The sequence below is a fragment of the Hyperoodon ampullatus genome (genome assembly GCF_949752795.1).
Source record: "Hyperoodon ampullatus genome assembly, chromosome: 18".
NCBI lineage: Eukaryota > Metazoa > Chordata > Mammalia > Artiodactyla > Ziphiidae > Hyperoodon > Hyperoodon ampullatus.
The window spans coordinates 13,414,749-13,434,703 of NC_136931.1; the positions used below are offsets into that span (position 1 = coordinate 13,414,749).

Below are 19,955 nucleotides of genomic sequence, written 5' to 3' on the forward strand. Positions count from 1 at the left end.
AGTAAGACGTTAAAACAATCATTAATTTGCTGATATAAGTCCTATGGACTGTAAACGTGGCAGTGCTTTTTTTCCATAGGTAACTTAAATCTTCTTTGACTACTTTACTTTGAAAATTCTCCAATGCTCTGAATTTCTTTCAAGAATGCCCCTTTAATCCAAAGTTATCATTTAATAGGAATGAACACAAGTAGAGATGCTAATGGGATTAATTGCCATCTGTGCTTTGAGAAAGAGCTAGAATTACTGATTGATTGGAAAAAATTGAAAGGATAGATTAAAAGAGAATAAGGTAGAAAACTGCCTATACAAAATAAAGTATTCTTGCAAATAAACTGTTAAGGGCTATAAGTTAAGCACTTGGAATTCAGTGAAGGGAACAGAGTTAGGCTAGATTAACTCATAGTATGGAGGCTGATTTCTGAGATGTAGAAAGACACCTCAGAAACACATTAAAATATCTATTCTTACTTAGACAAGGAAGGAGAAAGTTCAGAAGTGGTGTGTTATAATCTCACGATTGCCTAGCAATCTAAAGTCAATTTTAACATAATATTTTATTAAGTAAATACAAAAATGAGTTTGTACATTAGAATTAATGCCTGCTAAATAATGTAGTGGAATGAATAGTTCCCTAGAAACCTTTTTCTTCCTAAAGTGATGCTAGGTGTGTCTGCTTAACTTGTTAATATTTACTGTTTTCTGTATTGCCTTATTTCTATCCTTGAATAGGGAGAATCTTTTTATTTTGAAAGTGGCATCTTTTACAACCTATGTCGGGAATATTTCATAGAGGGGACACAATTTACTTTGTTTGAGCAGGTTGGAGTACTATGGAATCTCAAAGGAAATAGTGCTTTATTATGGTGTGCATTAAGACAATTGTATCTCCTTTAACAATCTCCTTTAACAATTTCCTTGTATGAACAAGGAAATTAAAGGAGAAGTGTATGGCAAAGCTATTCAATATAAGGCCTAACCTAGTCTACTTTTTTGTCACAGAATTGAAAGTTCATTTTATCTCTGTTATATGTACCTGGCTTTATGAGCAAATGTATTCATGGGAATATATAAATAATTTCTGTTTTTTTAAACTTTGTATTTTTAATCATAGACCTGCAAGATTATAGACTCATAAGAAGTTACAAACATAGACGCAGAGGTCCCATGTACCCACCACCTCACTTCCCCTAATGGTGACATGTGAGACTAATTTTTAAATCATTGTCGGACCTTTTTTGCCCTCTTTAATAAGCCTTCTTTTTTCCAGATATCTAACTTTCTATAAAGCGAGGGCACCTGTATTGTGCCTGATCCTCTTCAGCTTTAAGAATTATGAAGTATCGTGTAAGGATACTTCTGTCACTGTTGCTTTATGTCTTTAGTACATCCTTCTCCTTTTTCCCAATTTCCAGATTGTGCCATGATTGGGAAGGGACTATGTCTCATCCTTTTCTGGTATATTTCTCCTCAGCAATCTAAAAGATGTATAAGCCCCATTTTACTCCTCATATTGAAGTATTATATTCAGTTGAATATTCAGATTTCTTGTTTTGAGTTTACTTTGGTGGTGTTTGAAAACTTGAGAGGATATTTTTTTAACATCATCTCTTCTTTTTTTTTCCTTTTAGCCTGAAAATGAAATTTCTTCAGACTGCAATCATGTAAGTATGGATTTTCCATAATTCACCTTATGTGCTTTATATATATGATGACAGATATTGGGATGCTTTTCCTGTTGTTCTGGGAAGCATAATGTTTTCTTAAATTCACTTAATCTTAACAAGAGGATGATTAACCTTATTTAAGGGCCATGGTAAATCTACACATACTCCTCTATTGTCGAAATAAGTAGGCTCTGCCAAATAATATTTATATACTTAAGTTTAAATTTTTCTTCAGTTACAGCTACCATATGAAATTGTTTCTTTGCATGTCAGGCTTACAATTGTAGAGTTTTGTATTTTAAAGTTGTTTCATTTAGTCATCATACAGTCATCTACTCTGTGCCAAACACTGTGGTAGAAACTAAAGACACACAAATAAGCACCTTGAAGATAGAGACATATATTAGAGTTAGCAGATAAGAACTCCAGAGATAACTACAATTAATACATTCAATGTCATATATATGTGTCATATATATATTTGTAATACATTCAGTGTCTATATATCTCCCCATATTATATACAGTCTGACATTAAAAGGAGAGTGATGTGAAATCAGATCTGGGCAAAAAGTACCAGGTGCTTCGGCAGAAACTTGTAAGAGTGCAATGGGGACACAAGAGTGAATTTTGCCCAGGTGGGTTGATGTCAGGAAACACTTAATAGTGGAGATGCTACTTGAGTTGTGTCTTAAAAGAGGAGTAGTTATATATCTGAAATCACTCTGTGTCCACATTTTTTGTGTGTGTGTGGGCCTCTCACTGTTGTGGCCTCTCCTGTTGCGGAGCACAGGCTCTGGATGCGCAGGCTCAGTGGCCATGGCTCACGGGCCTAGCCACTCCACGGCATGTGGGATCTTCCCGGACCGGGGCATGAACCCATGTCCCCTGCATCGGCAGGCGGACTCTCAACCACTGCGCCACCAGGGAAGCCCTGTCCACATTATTTGATAGTTTGAATGGGAGACTGCAAGAATAGAGAAGCAGGTTGGCTGCCTAAGTTGACTACTTATTCTAAAGAAGGTTTAGATAGGTCAGAGATTTAAAGTAAAAATAAAACCACAAGAGTAGTAGAAGAAAACATGAACAGAGGGTAGGGTTTTTAAAACTATGATACAACATCAAAAAATATTTAAAGAAAAAAAAAGATTTATAAATCTGATTGCATTAAAAACTCAGAAAAGGGGACTTCCCTGGTGGTAAAGACTTCACCTTCCAATTCAGGGGGTGCAGGTTCAATCCCTGGTTGGGAGCTAAGATATCCCACATGCCTCGTAGCCAAAAAAACAAAGCATAAAACATAAAACAGAGAAATATTGTAACAAATTCAATAACAACTTTAAAAATGGTCCACATCAAAAAAAAATCTTTAAACAAAAACTCAAAAGAGAGATTTGAGGGTTTTTTCCTCAAAAATATTATGTAAATTATGAAAAAATATTTGCAGTGCAGATGAAAAGGACAACATTCTTTAATAGAAAGTGCTGTTAATAAACATAGAAAACAGACATAAATAGACTATTCACAGGAAAAGAAAAAGATGTCTAGTAAACAACAAAAATTTCGATTCTTTCATAATTTAAAGTGTGAAAATTAAAAGAAAAATAAGTGCACTGTTTTTATCCATCTGATTAACAAATATTAAAAATTTGATAAATATACAGTATTGACAAGCATATGGAGATTTAAGCATTCTCTAGCCCACCAGTCAATGGCTACCCATTGGCCAAATCCAGACCACTGCCTGTTTTTATGCATAAAGTTTTATTGGAACACAGCCGCACTCATTCAGTTACATACTGTAGCTGCTTTCCATGTTATAATGGCAAGGTTGAGTAGTTGCAACAGTGACTATAGTTTCCTGAAAGTCTAAAAAATTTACTTTCTGGCCCTTGCGGGAAAAGTTTGCTAAACTCTGCTCTAGCCTATGGATAGGAATATAAATAAGAAAAACTTCTTTATAAAGCAGTCAACTTAAAATGATATTTGTTATGGCATTATTATGGCATTATTTATTAAGCAAAAGATTAGGGAAAAATCCTTAAAAATCTATTAATAGACTGAATCTGACAGAGAGGAAGCCCAGAAAGAAGTTCCAGAGGGGTGGAGAAAGAAGCTGATCTCCAAAGGATATTACACCACTGAAAATGGGGACAAATAGTATACAGAAAACGGAAGGATTGATGTCCTAATAAAGAGAGATTAGGGCACAGACACAGGAGACGATGGACATCTACAAGTCAAGATGAGAGCCCTCAGAAGAAATTGGTACTACTGACACCTTGATCTCAGACTTCTACCCTCCAGATTCGTGAACAAATAAATTTTTGTTGTTTAAGCCACCCAGTTTATGGTATTTTGTTACAGCAGCCCTACCAAACTAATACACTTGGGTTGGGATGGAATGCATTATAATTTTTCCCATTAAAGTTTTTATTTTATTTTAATTTTTATAAATTTATTTATTTATTTTTGACTGTGTTGGGTCTTCGTTGCTGTGTATGGGCTTTCTGTAGTTGCAGCAAGCAGGAGCTACTCTTCGTTGCGGCATGCGGATTTCTCATTGCTGTGGCTTCTCTCGTTGCAGAGCATGGGCTCTAGGTGCGTGGACTTCAGTAGTTGTGGCACGCAGGCTCTAGAGCGCAGGCTCAGTAGTTGTGGCGCACAGGCTTAGTTGGTCCGCAGCATATGGGATCTTTCCGGACCAGGGCTCAAACTCGTGTCCCCTGCATTGGCAGGCAGATTCTTAACCACTGTGCCACCAGGGAAGCCCTAAAGTGAATTTAAAAGTAACACTATTTAAAATAGCATATAAAGCATCAAATACCTAAGAATAAATCTAACAAAAGTATGCAAGACATCTCTACAGATAACTATAAAATATTATTCAGAGAAATTTGAAGACCTAAATAAATGAAGAGATATATTAATATATACTATGCTAGTGAGTTGGAAGACTCAATATTATAAAGACGTCAGCTCTCACCAAATTACAGATTCTGTACGATCCCATTTCTGTTGTTACAAAAAATAGTAAGCTGATTCTAAAATTTACATGGGAACACAGTTTTGACCAATAATAGCCAAAAGTCTTGAAAAGAACCAAGCAGAGAGAATTTTACCATCTGATTGAAGACTTAAAGTAACAGTAATTAAGTCAGTGTGGCAGAGGCACAGGGGTCAACAAGTAGACCAATGAAACAGAATGAGTCCAGAAACAGACTCATATATAGATAGACACTTGAATTAAAAAATCTTAATCCTTACTGCACACCATTCACAGAAATCTATTCTAGATGCATTATAGATCTAAAGGTGAAAAGTGTAATAATAAAACTTCTAGAAGATAACGTAAGAAACTATGTGGGATAAGCAAAGATTTAATAAATGGGAAACAAAAAGCAGTAAACAAAAGCAAAAGATTGATAAATCAGATTATATTAAAGTTTGTTTCATTAAATATAGTATTAAGAGTGTGAAAGGCAAGCCATAGAGAAGGAAAAAATATTTTAATCCGTATCTGACAGTATGTGCAGAATATATGAAGAATTCATACAAAGCAATAAAGAAAAGACAACAGGGCTTCCCTGGTGGCGCAGTGGTTAAGAAGCCGCCTGCCAGCGCAGGGGGACACGAGTTGAAGCCCTGGTCCAGGAAGATCCCGCAAGCTGCAGAGCACCTGGGCCTGTGTGCCACAACTGCTGAGCCTGCTTTCTAGAGCCCGTGAGCCACAACTACTGAGCCTGCGCGTCTGGAGCCCGTGCTCCATGGCAGGAGGGGCCACCGCGGTGAGAGGCCTGCGCACCCCAGTGAGGAGTGGCCCCTGCTCGCCACACCTGGAGAAGGCCTGCATGCAGTAATGAAGACCCAACACAGCCAGAAATAAAAGATAATAAATAAAATAAATATTAAAAAGTCTTAACTATTAAAAAAAGAAAAGAATCCCCCTGCCAATGCAAGGGACATGGGTTTGAGCCCTGGTCCGGGAAGATCCCACATGCTGTGGAGCAGCTAAGCCCTGCACCACAACTACTGAGCCTGTGATCTAGAGCCTGCGAGCCACAACTACTGAAGTCCGCACACCTAGAGCCCGTGCTCTGCAACAAGAGAAGCCACTGCCATGAGAAGACCGCACACCACAACAAAGAGTAGCCTCTGCTCACTGCAACTAGAGAAAGCCTGTGCGCAACAACAAAGACCCAACGCAGCCAAAAATAAAATATATAAAATAAATTTTAAAAAAAGAAAAGACAACAGAATAGGAAAATGGAGAAGATAAATTTAATCGAGGAGGTGAAAGACGACCTGTATATTGAACACTACAAGACATTACTGAAAGAAATTGAAGAAGGCGTAAATAAATGAAAAGATATTCCATGCTCATGGGTTGGTGGAATTAGTATTGTTAAAATGTTCATACTACTCAAAGCAATATACAGATTCTATACAATTCCTATCAAAATTCCAATGACATTTTTCACAGAAATAGAACAAACAATCCTAAAATTTGTTTGGAACCATAAAAGACCCCAGATAGCCAAAGCAATCGTGAGAAAGAAGAACGAAGCTGAAAGCATCACACGCCCTGATTTCAAACTATATTACAAAGCTATAGTAATTAAAACAATATGGTAGGGCTTCCCTGGTGGCACAGTGGTTGAGAGTCTGCCTGCCGATGCAGGGGACATGGGTTTGTGCCCCGGTCTGGGAAGATCCCACATGCCGCGGAGCGGCTAGGCCCGTGAGCCATGGCTGCTGAGCCTGCGCTCCGCAACAGGAGAGGCCACAACAGTGAGAGGCCCACGTACCGCAAAAAATATATATATATATGGTATTGGCATAAAAATAGACAAATAGATCAGGGAAACAGAATATAGATCCCAGAAATAAACCCAGGCATATATGTCAGTTAGTTTACAACAAAGGAGCCAAGAATATGTAGTGGGGAAAAGAACAGTCTCTTCAGTAAACGGAATTGAGAAAAGTGGACCACTGCCTTACACCAGACACAGAAATTAACTCAAGACCTGAGACCATAAAACTCCTAGGAAAAAAAAAGGCGGTAAGCTCTTTCACATAGGTCTTAGTGATGGTTTTTTGAATGTGACACCAAAAGCAAAAGCAAAAATAAGGCGAGGCTTGGGCTTCCCTGGTGGCACAGTGTTTGGGAGTCCGCCTACTGATGCGGGGGACGCGGGTTCGTGCCCCGGTTCTGGGGGGATCCCACGTGCCACGGAGTGGCTGGGCCCCTGGGCCGTGGCCGCTGGGCCTGCGCGTCCAGAGCCTGTGCTCTGCAGCGGTGAGAGGCCTGCGTACCACAAAAAAAAAAAAAAAGGTGAGGCTATATCAGACTAAAAAGCTTCTGCACAACAAAGGAAACCACCAAGAAAATGAAAAGGCAACCTACTAAATGGGAGAAAATATTTGCAAATCAAATATCAGATAAGGGGCTAACATCCAAAATGTATAAAGAACTCATACAACTCAACAGCAAAAACAAACAAACAAAAAAACCCAATTAAAGAATGGACAGAGGGCTTCCCTGGTGGCGCAGTAGTTGAGAGTCCGCCTGCCGATGCAGGGGACACGGGTTCGTGCCCCAGTCCGGGAAGATCCCACATGCCGCGGAGTGGCTGGGCCCATGAGCCATGGCCGCTGAGCCTGCGCGTCTGGAGCCTGTGCTCCACAACGGGAGAGGCCACAACAGTGAGAGGCCCGCGTACCGCAAAAAAAAAAAAAAAAAAAAAAAAAGAATGAACAGAAGATCTGTGTAAACACTTTTCCAAAAAAGACATACAGATGGCCAGTAGGTACATGAAAAGATAATCATCAGAGAAACCAAATCACGAGATGTCACCACAAACCCGTTAGAATGGCTGTCATCAAGAGGACTAGAAATAACAAGTATTGGTGAGGAGGTGGAGAAAAGGGAACCTTTGTGTACTATTGGTGGGGATGCAATTTGGTACAGCCACTGCAGTGTGGAGGTTCCTCAAAAAGTTAAAAATAGGACTACCATATGATCCACTTCTGGGTATTTATCTGAAGATAATGAAAACACTAACTCAAAAAGATATGTGCACCCTCATGTTCACTGCAGCATTACTTGCAATAGCCAAGGTATGGGAAACAATATAAGTGTTAAATCGTTAAGAAAATGTGTGTATACATATACATACATACACACACACACACAATGGAATATTATTCAGCCATAAAAGGAAGGAAATCTTGCCACTTGAAACAACATGTATGGACCTTGAGGGCATTATGCTATTGAAATAAGTCAGACAAAGACATATACTATACGATCTTTCTTTTATGTGGAATCTCAAAAACAAAACAAAAAAAAAGCAACACCAAGCTCATAGATACAGAGAACAGGTTGGTGGCTGCCAGAGGTGGGAGAAATGGGTGAGCTGGTTTTTGTTGTTGTTGTTTTAGTTTAAATAAATTGAATTTTTTAAAATAGAAATTGTTCCTTAAGATACAATATAACTACTGGATGGACAAATTTAGGATAAACCCTTAATTTAAAAAAAAGAAAGAAAGAAAAGAAAAATGGGTAAGATACTTGAACATCCATGTCTTAAAGATGATACTTGAATGATCTACAAATAAATGGAAAGGTGCTCATCCTCATTAATAATCAGGGAAATGGAAATTAAAACCTGAGTGAGATACTGGTATCTACATTCACCATTAGAATTGCTAAAATTCAAAAGACCGACAGTGTTAATACCAAGCATTACTGTGAATATAAAATAAGGGCGCTTTCGTGATCTTTTTCGGCAGCACATATGCTAGAATAAGGGAGTTTTCAAATACTGATAGTGATAATGTAAATTAGTGTAACTACTTTGAAAGCTGTTGGGTATTACTAAAGCGGAACTTAGGCATAGTATATAATACAGCCTTTTCACTTCCAGGTACTTACCCCACAGAAATGCTTATGTATCTGTCTACCCATGTAAGGAACATTTATAGCAGCTCATAATAGCCCTGTGAGTAAACAGTTAACAAAACCTTTCTTTCCCCTTCAGGAGCATTTCAATCCTGTTAACTATGTAGCTCAGTTCCCTGGTGACCTAATAAGGGTAAAATACCAACTAAGGTTCAAGGCAGTATTACTTATGATAAAAATGACCCTGATTGGTAAATTCTATATGGATTGGGGAGAACTATAAATGAATTATAAATACTCATTGGTGGTGCCATACTATAGGTTTCCCTGAATGTGGTGACTCTTGTACCTGGGTGTGTGTGTTCCTTGCAGGGATCCTGGAAACTATGCCCGGAGGGCTGTTTCAAGAGATAATGGCTCGCATGGGGCTTGAGGTTTCTAAGCCAAAACTGCCTCTTCCAGTGCCTGTTGGGAGTGTTGTCTTCTCACACCTGAGCTGTCATCTGGAGAGAAGATACCGCCAGATGGCTACATAGACTGTTGCCATGACTCCCATTGGAGAGGAACAATTGATGCTGCCCTGCTGACTGACAATTTGTGGTTCCTATCTTTTATCCAGCACAGAGTTTTCCACAAACTCCAGACTCCAAGTGCTGATTTCACGTTTCTACGCTGTCTCACAGTCATTTCTAGAACTGAACTCTTGATTTTCTACCTCTAAACCTCTCTTGTTACAGTCTTCCCAATCTCAGTTCTTCCCATTGCTCAAATCAAAAACCTTGATTCCTCTTGTCCTCTTATATCCCACATTCAGTCTGTTAGCAGCCTTGCTGTCTGGCTGCTTCTTTTGAAATGTGTCCTGAATCTGACCATTTTCACTGCTACCCCCTGGTTCAAGCCACCGTCGGTTCTCTTTTGTGCTTCTTTAATAGCCTCCTAAGTAGTCTCCCTTCTTCTGCCCTTATCCCTCTACAGTCTGTACTCCATGCTACAGCCTGAATGATTCCTCTAACAGGTCATATTACGTCTCTGCCCAAAACCCCAGAAGCTTTTTTCTCACTTATTAAACTCCCAGGTCCTTAACAGTGGCCTACAACACATGCAGAGAGCAGAGACCTGCTCCTTGGCCTCTTCTACCACTGTCAGCCTTGATAACTCTACTTAGGCCACAAGCAGCCTCCTCGCTATCCCTCAGATATTCACAGAATGTGCCTGACTTAGGTCTTTGGCATTTGCTGTTCATCATGGAACAGTCACCTTTTCAGGATATTCATTTTCCTTGTCCCCCTCTATTAAAGCACCCCTCACCCGTCACTTCAATTCTTTTATACTAGCTTAATTTTCTTTATAGCATTCAATACCTGATCTATTTATTTGATCATTTGTGTATTATCTTTCTCTCCTTCATACAATGTAAACTACTTGAGGGCAGGGATTTTGCCCTTCTTTGCTCACATCTGTCTTGAGTGGTGCCTGGTATATATTAGCCACTCCAAAAAAACAAGAAAAAACTTGAATGAAAAATATGAGAAAATTTCCAAGAACTGAAGGATGAGTTTCTAGATTAAGAGTGCCCATGAGTGCCTCACACCATGGGTGGAAAGATAACCCAAACCAGTTCTAGGGTTCTGAAAAGAACCCTGGGAGTAAATAAAAGATCTCAAAAGCTTTCAGAGAAAAAAATAATAATTAAAGTACTGGGAGTTTGAATAATATGATATTTCTCATTAGCATTACTGGAAACTAGAAGAGAGTAGACCAGTGCCTTTAAAATTCTGAGGAAAAATTATATTTAGTCAAGATAATACAAAATAGACATTTCATACATAAAATTTTTCAAGACATTTACTACCCATACATGTTTTCTCATAAAGCTACTAGAGGATGTGCTTCACCAAAATGAGGGAATACAGCAAGACAAAGAAAATTAAAGAATCCAGTCATTAGTGCATCAGCCTAAGAAAAAGCAAAGGAATTCCAAGGATGATGGTGAAGGATGACACCTGTGCAGAGGCTTAGATGGCAACCGGTCCTGACTGAAGCAGGAAGATGGAAGACTCCAAGAGGAATGTCTCACCTGAGAGATCACTTGAAGCATTTGAACATTTTGAGAGATTTGCTTTTCCAGTGAAGAGATGGGGGATTAATTAGTAATGGGTATATCGAAAATAGGCTTATGAAATAAATGACTGTTAACTATATGACAAACTAAAAATTGAAAGAAATATATTCTATATGGCTCATTATATATAGTATTTTTACATAATCAATAATGTAAATACTGAGTATCTAATGACATTATGATTTAACTATATTGGGAGGATTGGGATCAGGAGGAGGGTGTAAGAGTTCCTTCCTACCTTCTATAGTATAAAGCTATTATACAGTATCTAAAGCTAACGGGTCAGGAAATAGCAATTTAATAGCTTAAACGTATGGAGGTAATTACCATAAGAAAAAGCTAAAAGAATTGTCTCTGGGTAATGGGTAGGACTTTAGAAAGGGACTTTGTGGGGGACTGCTTGTTTGTTTAGATTGACTCCCTTTGACTATTTAACTAAACAGACAGCTTTGATTTAAAAAATTTTAAGGATGAATGGAAGAGTAAGTAGATTAAATAAACTTAGACTATACTTTAAAGGAGCTTGACTGTGAAGGAAGAATTTTCCTTCATAAGTCAGACAGAGAAAGACAAATATCCTATGATATTGCTTATATGTGGAATCTTAAAAAAAAAAAAGGGTACAAATGAACTTACCTACAAGAAAGAAATAGAGTTACAGATGTAGAAAACAAACTTCTGGTTACCAGGGGGTAAGGCAGGGGAGAGGGATAAATTGGAATATTGGGATTGACATATACACACTACTATATATAAAATAGATAACTAATAAGGACCTACTGTATAGCACGGGGAACTCTACTCAATTCTCTGTAATGGCCTGTATGGGAAAAGAATCTACAAAAGAGTAGATATATGTATATGTATAACAGATTCACTTTGCACCTGAAACTAACACAACACTGTACGTCAACTATACTCCAATAAAAATTAAAATTAAAAAAAAGAATTTTCCTTCACTCCCCACACCCAAATCTTGTCATGATTCTAAATAAATATCTCAAATTTATCCCATCCAAAAACTCTTGCCTTTTAACTGGCGTACTAACCCCCTCAGTGTAGCCCTTCTCTATACAACCAGAGTTCATTTTTTGAGTTCTCTGATTAAAATTATCTATTAGCCTCTCATTTCCTTTAAGATAAAATCCAGATTCTTTAATATCAGCTATAGTAGTGTGATCTAACACCCCTTCTCCCCTGATCTTTCATACCCTCAACTCCAGCCATTCTGAACTATGGGATTCCCAGAAGTTATCATTATTCTTTCTGTCCTTTCTACCCTTGCAGTCCTAGAACCCCAGTCTTCCTCAGTTCATCTGACAAAATTCCTTCTTACCCCTGGCCCAGTATAACTTGACCACTACCAGCCTCACCTATCCCTCCTCTACAATCACTGTGATATGTTCTTTCCTTGTATTCCCCTAATATCTTCTGCATGCTTCTGTTACTACATTTATCACACTGTGTTTTTATTGCTTATTTTCTTTCCAATCTGACTCTTCCATCTTTTGTTTCCTGTGGTTGAGCTTCTTGAGTCCTGAGACAGCGGCTTTTTTTTTTTTTTTTTTTTTACTTCCACCTTTCTCAACTTTGTCGCCTAACACGATACTCAGATTATAGCAGTTACTCAGTACATATTTGGGGGAGGGAGTTGGGTGCATAGATGGATTCAAAGATGAGACTCTTAAATTTAAGGAAATTGAAGCTGAAATACATCATGCTAACCAATAGTATTTATTGTCAAATTGCAGTTATTTTTCTTAGTTGATTATAGCCACTCAGAGGAAAGGACACTTATCAAATATGGTGTAAATAATCAGCTCTCAGTAATCAAGTGTAATGTGTGTTTATCTGTTTTCTAGAGGAAAATGTACTTGTGGCAACCTATGTTGAATTCCCTTTTTACCTATATTCCTGAAAGAGAATAATAATGCATTAATAAGTCATATTAAAAGTGAAAGACCAGAAAGTAGATTAATGGTTGCAAAGGATGGGAGTAAGGAGGATGGGGAGTGATAGAACAGGCATGGGGTTTCTGCTGGGGTGATGCGAATGTTCTTGAATTAGAAAGTGGTGATGGTTATGCACCCTTGTGAATACAGTTGACCCTCGAATGACACAGGTTTGAACTGCACGGGTCCACTTATACACAGGTTTTTTTTTCAGTAGTAAATACTGCAGTACTGCAGGAATCTGAGCATGGAGAACTGTGGATGCAGAGGGCCCCCTATAAATTATACTCAGAGGGCTTCCCTGGTGGCGCAGTGGTTGAGAGTCCGCCTGCCGATGCAGGGGACACGGGTTCGTGCCCCAGTCTGGGAAGATCCCACATGCCGTGGAGCGGCTGGGCCCGTGAGCCATGGCCGCTGAGCCTGCGCGTCCGGAGCCTGTGCTCCGCAACGGGAGAGGCCACAACAGTGAGAGGCCCGCGTACAGCAAAAAAAAAAAAAAAAAAAAAATTATACTCAGATTTTCAACTTCACAGAGGGTTGGTGCCGCTAATGTGGGCGTTGTTCAAGTGTCAACCATGTACTAAAAAAACACTGAATTGTACACTTTAAAATCGTGAATTTTATGGTATGTGAATTATAACTGAAAAAGTGAAAAAAAGACGAGAGGTAGAATATTTAGCATTAGACAATAGTATCATAGTTATCTGGGAGGAGTCCTGTTCGTAAGGAAATTTACACCTATTATGAGAACAAATAAGGTTCCAAATTAAAAGTTAAAGACATTCAAAAGATCTAAATGATTATCTGAATGGTTTTTGTCAGAAAATCTGTTTCTAGCCCAATCATAGGACATCTGAGTTTGCATTAGATAAAGTAAGGAAATACTCTGTGGTTTGTATTTATTTTTTTTGACATTTGTTGCTATTCACTCCAAGTACCAGACAACTTTTTTCTTTCTTGCATTTTCCCTTTCTTTCTTTCTTTCTTTCTCTTTCTTTCTTTTTCTTTTTTTTTTTTTTTTTTACATGGAAGAAATGGCATTGGGTCAGCTGCAAGTCACTCAATAAGGAGGACATTTTTAATCTGTCTTTGGTTTGATGTACATATAGAATCAGAATGTGTTGCTTTAATTTTAAAATATAACATTTAATTACCATGTAGTACTGACTTAGATAGATGGTAGTAGATAGATAAATAGTAAAATATATTTGTCCAGTTCTAACCACATCTTTTGAATCATGGGATCTACTTCTGAGGAGCCAGGAGGCCTAAGATGCCTTCAGTTAGAACTAAGCTTCTCCTACATCTATTCTCAGTTTGGCCTTATATGTCCTATTGGTTGAACTTACCATGGTATAGATTTGTTCTTTTGTTGATCTATTCAACAAATATTTATCAATGCCTATGTGTTGCATGCACTCTTCTAGGCACTGGGCATATAGTAGTAAACAAGGCAAAAGTCCCATTCTCTTAAAACTTTCATTATAGATGGTAGCCAGATTCTTACCCCTTTTTCTAAAAACTCACTTATTGATGATAGTTGAGTGATTAGAGTTTTTTACTGCTTTTCTTTGTTTTTTGTTTTTGAGGAGGGAGGAGAAGAAATCCTACTCATCCTTTATATTTTATTTCTTCACAAAATCTTCCTCAGCAATCTTTTGCGGAATTTATTGCCTGTTTTTGTGTTGTTCCTAATGCACTTTATATTAGCTTCTGTTCTACTTCTAAAAAGCAAATCTGGTCATGTCACTCCCTTATTTCCCTTTTAGTGACTCCCCATTACTCTTGGGTTAAAGTTCACACATGACTTACAAGGGCTTTATGATCTGGTCCTGGCCTGTGTCTCCAGAGTCAATCCTCCATTGGACTTTCAGTTCGTGTAACATGCCCTGCTTCCCATTCCAATGAGCTTCCACGCATGCTGCTTTATTTACTTAAAACGGTCTTCTTACCCTTTTTAATATGGCTAACTGCTACTAATTTTTCAGATTTCATCGTAGATAGCACTTCCTCTGGTAAACCTTCCCTGACCAAACCCCCTACTGCAGTGTGGGGTAGTCCTCCCCTGTACTGCTGTGGCACCTTGTGATGCCATTAACCAAATACACATTACCTGCTATTACCATAGCCACCACTGGACAGTGTTTGTCTTTCTCCTCCTGTTTTAACCCCCAGTTCCTAACACAGTGTGTGCTCAAACATTTGCTTCTGTTTCCTGTAATAACCTATGAAGCCCTTGAGATTAGACTGTGTGTGGTACATCATAAGAAGTGCTAAGCAGATGTTTGAATGAATCAGTGAATGAGTGATTGTATTCTTTAGTCTTGGAGTGCAGCCGTCTGAAAGAAAGGCTTGTGAGCTGCCCTCCACCCCCCAAACCTCTTCATGTTCTACGTCGTACAGAGCCCCTGCTCTGTCTCTCCATCCGAGCAGAGTTTAAGAGCTCATTGTTGCTACTTTTCAGGAATTGAATCATGTATTGAAATCTTTTAACTGAAGCTGCAAAAATAAAGTAATATTCAGCCCTCGCCCATGAATAGTAATGGCTTTAGAGATTTCATAGCTTAAGACATGTTAAAACAGTTGTGTAAAATAGACCTCATCGTGTGTGTATGTCAAGTGGAGGGTTTTAGAGGAATAAAGAAAGATGTGTCAGGAAACTAGACTCTGGACAACACTCCTTCATAAAAATGATGTGTGAAAAGCACTGTTGATTGTGAAATCTGCAACTAAACCTACCAATTCTTGAGCTTCTGGGTTAGACTTTTTGATTTAAGAATTTTACATATACAACCTATTTATATTTTCTCTGAAACCCTTATCAGGAATTTTCATTTTAATTTTTTTCCTGACTTAAAAAAAAATTTGTCCTTAAGTAAAAATAGAGAAAAGTGTATGTCCGAACGGTAGTGTTTTATTTTGTCTGCACATTTTTTTCCTTTTATCTGTAAATACAGTGACATTTTATCTTTGTGTTTGTTAACTGAAGTGTGAATATGTTTTATCTGACTCTGTATAATGGAATTTTATCATTTATAGTAACCATTGATGTTAAATTTCATACTATTCTAACTGGAGTTTTTTTGTTTTTTGTTTTGTTTTGTTTTTTTCTCTTATACCTAGTTGTTATGGAATTATAAGCTGAACCTAACTACAGATCCCAAATTTGAATCTGTGGCCAGAGAGGTTTGCAAGTCTACCATATCAGAGGTAGGTTGTGAAAGAAAGAATTTTGTGCATACTTAATGACTTAGAAGCGAAAATTACATCTGTTGACCAGACCAGTCATTAAGGGAGGAATGACTGATTCAGTTACTTTACTTTTCTTGGAATTAACGTATGTCTTGGCTCAGAGATAGGCTAAAGGGGTGTAATTAGACTTCTTTTTCTTAACGTTCACCTACACTTACAGTAGGATGCTGTTGATTCAGACAAGTTGGAAATCAGGCTCTTTTTGTCCCCAAATGGAGAATACAATCACTTCTGTCATCAGTCAGTGCTCTCACACATGGTACAATCTGCTTATGGCTGAGGCGTATCAGAATGGTTTCCCCAGGAGGCTGATAAACATTCCTTAGTGTTTTGGCTATGCACTTGGACCAGTTGAACCACAGGGCATGTGCTTCAAATAATAGGAGTTAGCATTAAAAAGGTTTGTAAAAAGATTGTATATATTGTTATAAATGGATATTGAGTATAAAAACAAAAATAAAAATAATTACTAAAAATGTATAGCATTATATGGTTGCTAATTGGTGATATTTTTCACTCATTTCTCTTGGCTCAGTGTAAATATCAAATAATATTAGTGAAAATTGTGGTATTGAAATTTTAATTTTAATTTATTTTATTTTTTAGAATTAGTGATAGAAATTCCATGAAGCTGGGGATTTCTTCATACTGAAAGAATCACAAAGAAAATAGTTGCTATTTTTTTACCTCAAAGTTAATGATCACAGATCTTGCATCATATAGATTTGTCCCCAAACTACCCTATTGATGACTTAATTCAGGACCATTTTCTCCTGAGGTCTTAAGGAAGACTGTACTCCAACCAGATAAGTCCTCAGCTTGTGTCCCTAACTTTCGTCATTATGGTATCTTGTGGAACCTGTTTTCTTCCTCAGACTTTCTACTACTGAATCAGATATGTTTTATTCTTTTAAAGCAGTGACCTTTCTTCATATGCGTTGGGGCTTCAGAATAGAATAGCTTATTTTAAAACCTTGATCTTCAGCTTCTAGGTTCAGTATTATGCACCTCAAACTCCCTATGTGACTCGTGTACATACCAGTTTGAGTGCCATGTGGAAATTTAGCTCATAGACGAGGCAGATTCGTCAGAATAATCTCCCTCTTGGCTGGTTTTACCCATCTATATTTATAAAATGAAACTGGCTTCCTTGTAATGTATATGTTATGTTATGGCCCTCTTGTAACCTTTTGGGGTGTTGCGGTTTTATAAAAGATTAATGTAACAGGGACACTTCTCCCTCCTTAGAGGGAGATTATACTGGAGTCAAGAAAATTAAATATCAGGAAGAACATAGTTGCCAACAAAACATTTTATTCTACATCTCCGTCTTACCTTCTTTCCTAATTTTGGAATCCTTCCAAAGAGGAAAACAACATCATAAGAATACTGAAGACTGCCAACCAAACTTTTACTCTCCATGATTGAGTCAAATATTGCCTGCTTTTCTCCTGCCTCATGTCAAAAGTAGAGTGACTATAGCATTTTTTAATGGCACCTTAAGAATCTGCTCCCCGGCCATTTCAGAGTTTACTCCCATTCATAAATATGTTGACGATTTTTTTTTTTTTTTAATGAGCTGGTAAAATGTTTAATGATTCAGAGCCCAGATACCCTAGAAAGCAGAGCCTTCTAACTCATTTAAGGTGCTGATACTGTTTGGGAGATAGAAGCCCAGGACAGGAAGGGAAAGAAGAAAATAAATCAAAGAACAATGCAGAGCAATTATGATGCAGTTTGCTACCTCCCATCCCCCCACTCATGACCCAGGAGGAGACCCCAGCAGGTCACTTGGCAGGCATGTTCACATGGCACATGGGACTTCTCTAGAAGGGCTGTAGGGAGAAACTGTACCCCAGAGCAGTCCATGGAAGATGAAATGGAGGCAGAATTTATCTTTCCAGCCCCTTTCATCTCCCATTTCCCACTGATCAAGGCTCACCCCAGGGGGAGCTTACACCCACTCACTTCTTGGTTGCATAATCCAGCCTTTCAGGAGTTCCTCAAGACTCCAGATCTCATGCCTGCAGTGTTATCATTCATATGTTGACAATTTAATGCTGTTTTTTGCTGTTAATCTTAGAAATTTCTTATTGTATTAGACTTCTCTCCAACAGAGTGGTTGAAGAAAAGCATACACTTTTAATTCAGACACTACATCTGGTTGTAATTGGTGGTGAACAAATAGGTGTTTCAGTAAAATCTCAGGTGATGGAAGTTAAATATACATTTAATTTCTTATTGAGGCTCCAGTTCAAAATGTCTCTTGGTCTTTCTTCAGAGTTTTAAACCATTGATTGCCCAGTATTAGAGCCTATATGAATACTTCTACTTCATTGTTTTAAAACCCAGGTGTCTGCCACTAGTCCTGTGTTTTTTATGCAGGGTTTTTCCAGTGGTTGAATTATAAATGCTGAGATTTTCAAGCAGCTATTTCTCCTTTCACTTTTGAAACTTACCTCTGTTTTGCTTTAAAAAAATCACAAACAAACCAACAAAAAACCCTTTTCTTGGAAATACATTCACGGCCCTCTCTTTAGACATCACCCAAAAAAAAGAGCTCAAGGTTAAGCTGAAAACATTGCATTCAGCTTGTTGACTGTTGAAGATCTCTGCTGCCTCTTGAAGCCAGTGTGAGGCTATTTAAATTTCCAGGTTTGCTTCTTTAAAAGTGAATACAATTTCCTCTCTTGAACTGAGTCTTTGACTTGCTCTGGATTTAATCCTGGGGTTAGACATGAAGAGACCCACCGGCCCACAGGACAATTAGTATGTGGTATGTCCTTCACCTAGCACCTTTTGGAAAAGGAGATTGTATTTGTCTTATCAAGTGTACATGTTTACCATAGGTGGTGTAATAGTAGAGAATGGTCTCTATTGGTTTCAAAAAAAATAGTAAAATATTCCCTTCTCATTTTTTTTCCCTTCTCATTTATATTGGAAACAGACATTTACATTTGGCTCCTTCCTCTCGTCAAAACTGCCTTTTTTTTTTTAATTGCTCCAAATGCAACAGGCTTTTTCTAAACAACCTCCTCTGCTTTATAATTCAAGCTTAACACCCTGTAAGTAGAGTTCACTTTTTTATGGCTGAATTTCAACATTTTGGGGCTATTTTCCTTCATTAGCGCTTGTGATTTTGTGTACTTTGCAGGAACACTACCCATGTGGAGTCACGCTGTGCTTGATCCACTAGATCATATGTCTAAACCACCCAAATTAGACTTGCAATGGCCTTCCCCTTCCCAAACTTCTTGCCAGACTGCACTGAACATTTTTTTAAATAAATTTATTTATTTATTATTTATTTTTGGCTGCATTGGGTCTTTGTTGTTACGTGCGGGCTTTCTCTAGTTGCGGCGAGTGGGAGCTACTCTTTGTTGCAGTGCGTGGGCTTCTCACTGCAGTGGCTTCTCTTGTGGAGCGTGAGCTCTAGGTGCGCGGGCTTCAGTAGTTGTTGTTTGTGGGCTCTGGAGCACAGGCTCAGTAGTTCTGGCGCACGGGCTTGGGTGCTCCGCAGCATGTGGGATCTTCCCGGACCAGGGCTGGAACATGTGTTCCCTGCATTGGCAGGCAGATTCTTAACCACTGCGCCACCAGGGAAGTCCCTAAACATCATATTTAAACATATTTCTGTTCTAGACCACAGTGTTGAAGTTGGGATTCTACTAGGTTCAAAACATATGTCCAAATCCATAGTTAATTCAGAACACATTAATGTCATGTCAAGAGGTAATAGTATGCCTTCCTCCCTCCCTCCCCTTGGTCATTAGGTTTACCTAACATTAATAGTTTGCTGTGTAGCTTGGCTTGGGATATGCAACTAGACTTTAGTTCTGCACCTGTTTTTCAGACCTATTCCTTAGACTAATCTTCTCACTGTCCATTGTGTTCTTTGCATGGATAAAGGGACTTCTCAGTAGAATCATTATTAAAAGAGCTGTCAAAAGCTCTTTTCAATAAATACATTTTAATAACCGTTCCCAACAAAGCTGAAAAATTTTAAAAAGCTCTTTTTACTCCATTTAAACATGAATTCTACCTAAGCATTTGTATATG

At 38.2% G+C, this 19,955-nt stretch overlaps 1 protein-coding gene across 1 annotated transcript in view; it reads left to right on the forward strand.

The window, feature by feature from the left end:
• The window catches only part of GLG1 (golgi glycoprotein 1), a gene marked incomplete at its 5' end in the record, with an annotated part of 144,002 nt that overhangs the window by 78,862 nt on the left and 45,185 nt on the right, over window positions 1–19,955 (forward strand). Inside the window, 2 exons of the mRNA XM_079723874.1 lie at window positions 1,632–1,664; window positions 15,768–15,854. Of these exons, the coding sequence (XP_079580000.1) occupies window positions 1,632–1,664; window positions 15,768–15,854 (120 nt within the window). The remainder of the gene's footprint in view (window positions 1–1,631; window positions 1,665–15,767; window positions 15,855–19,955) is intronic.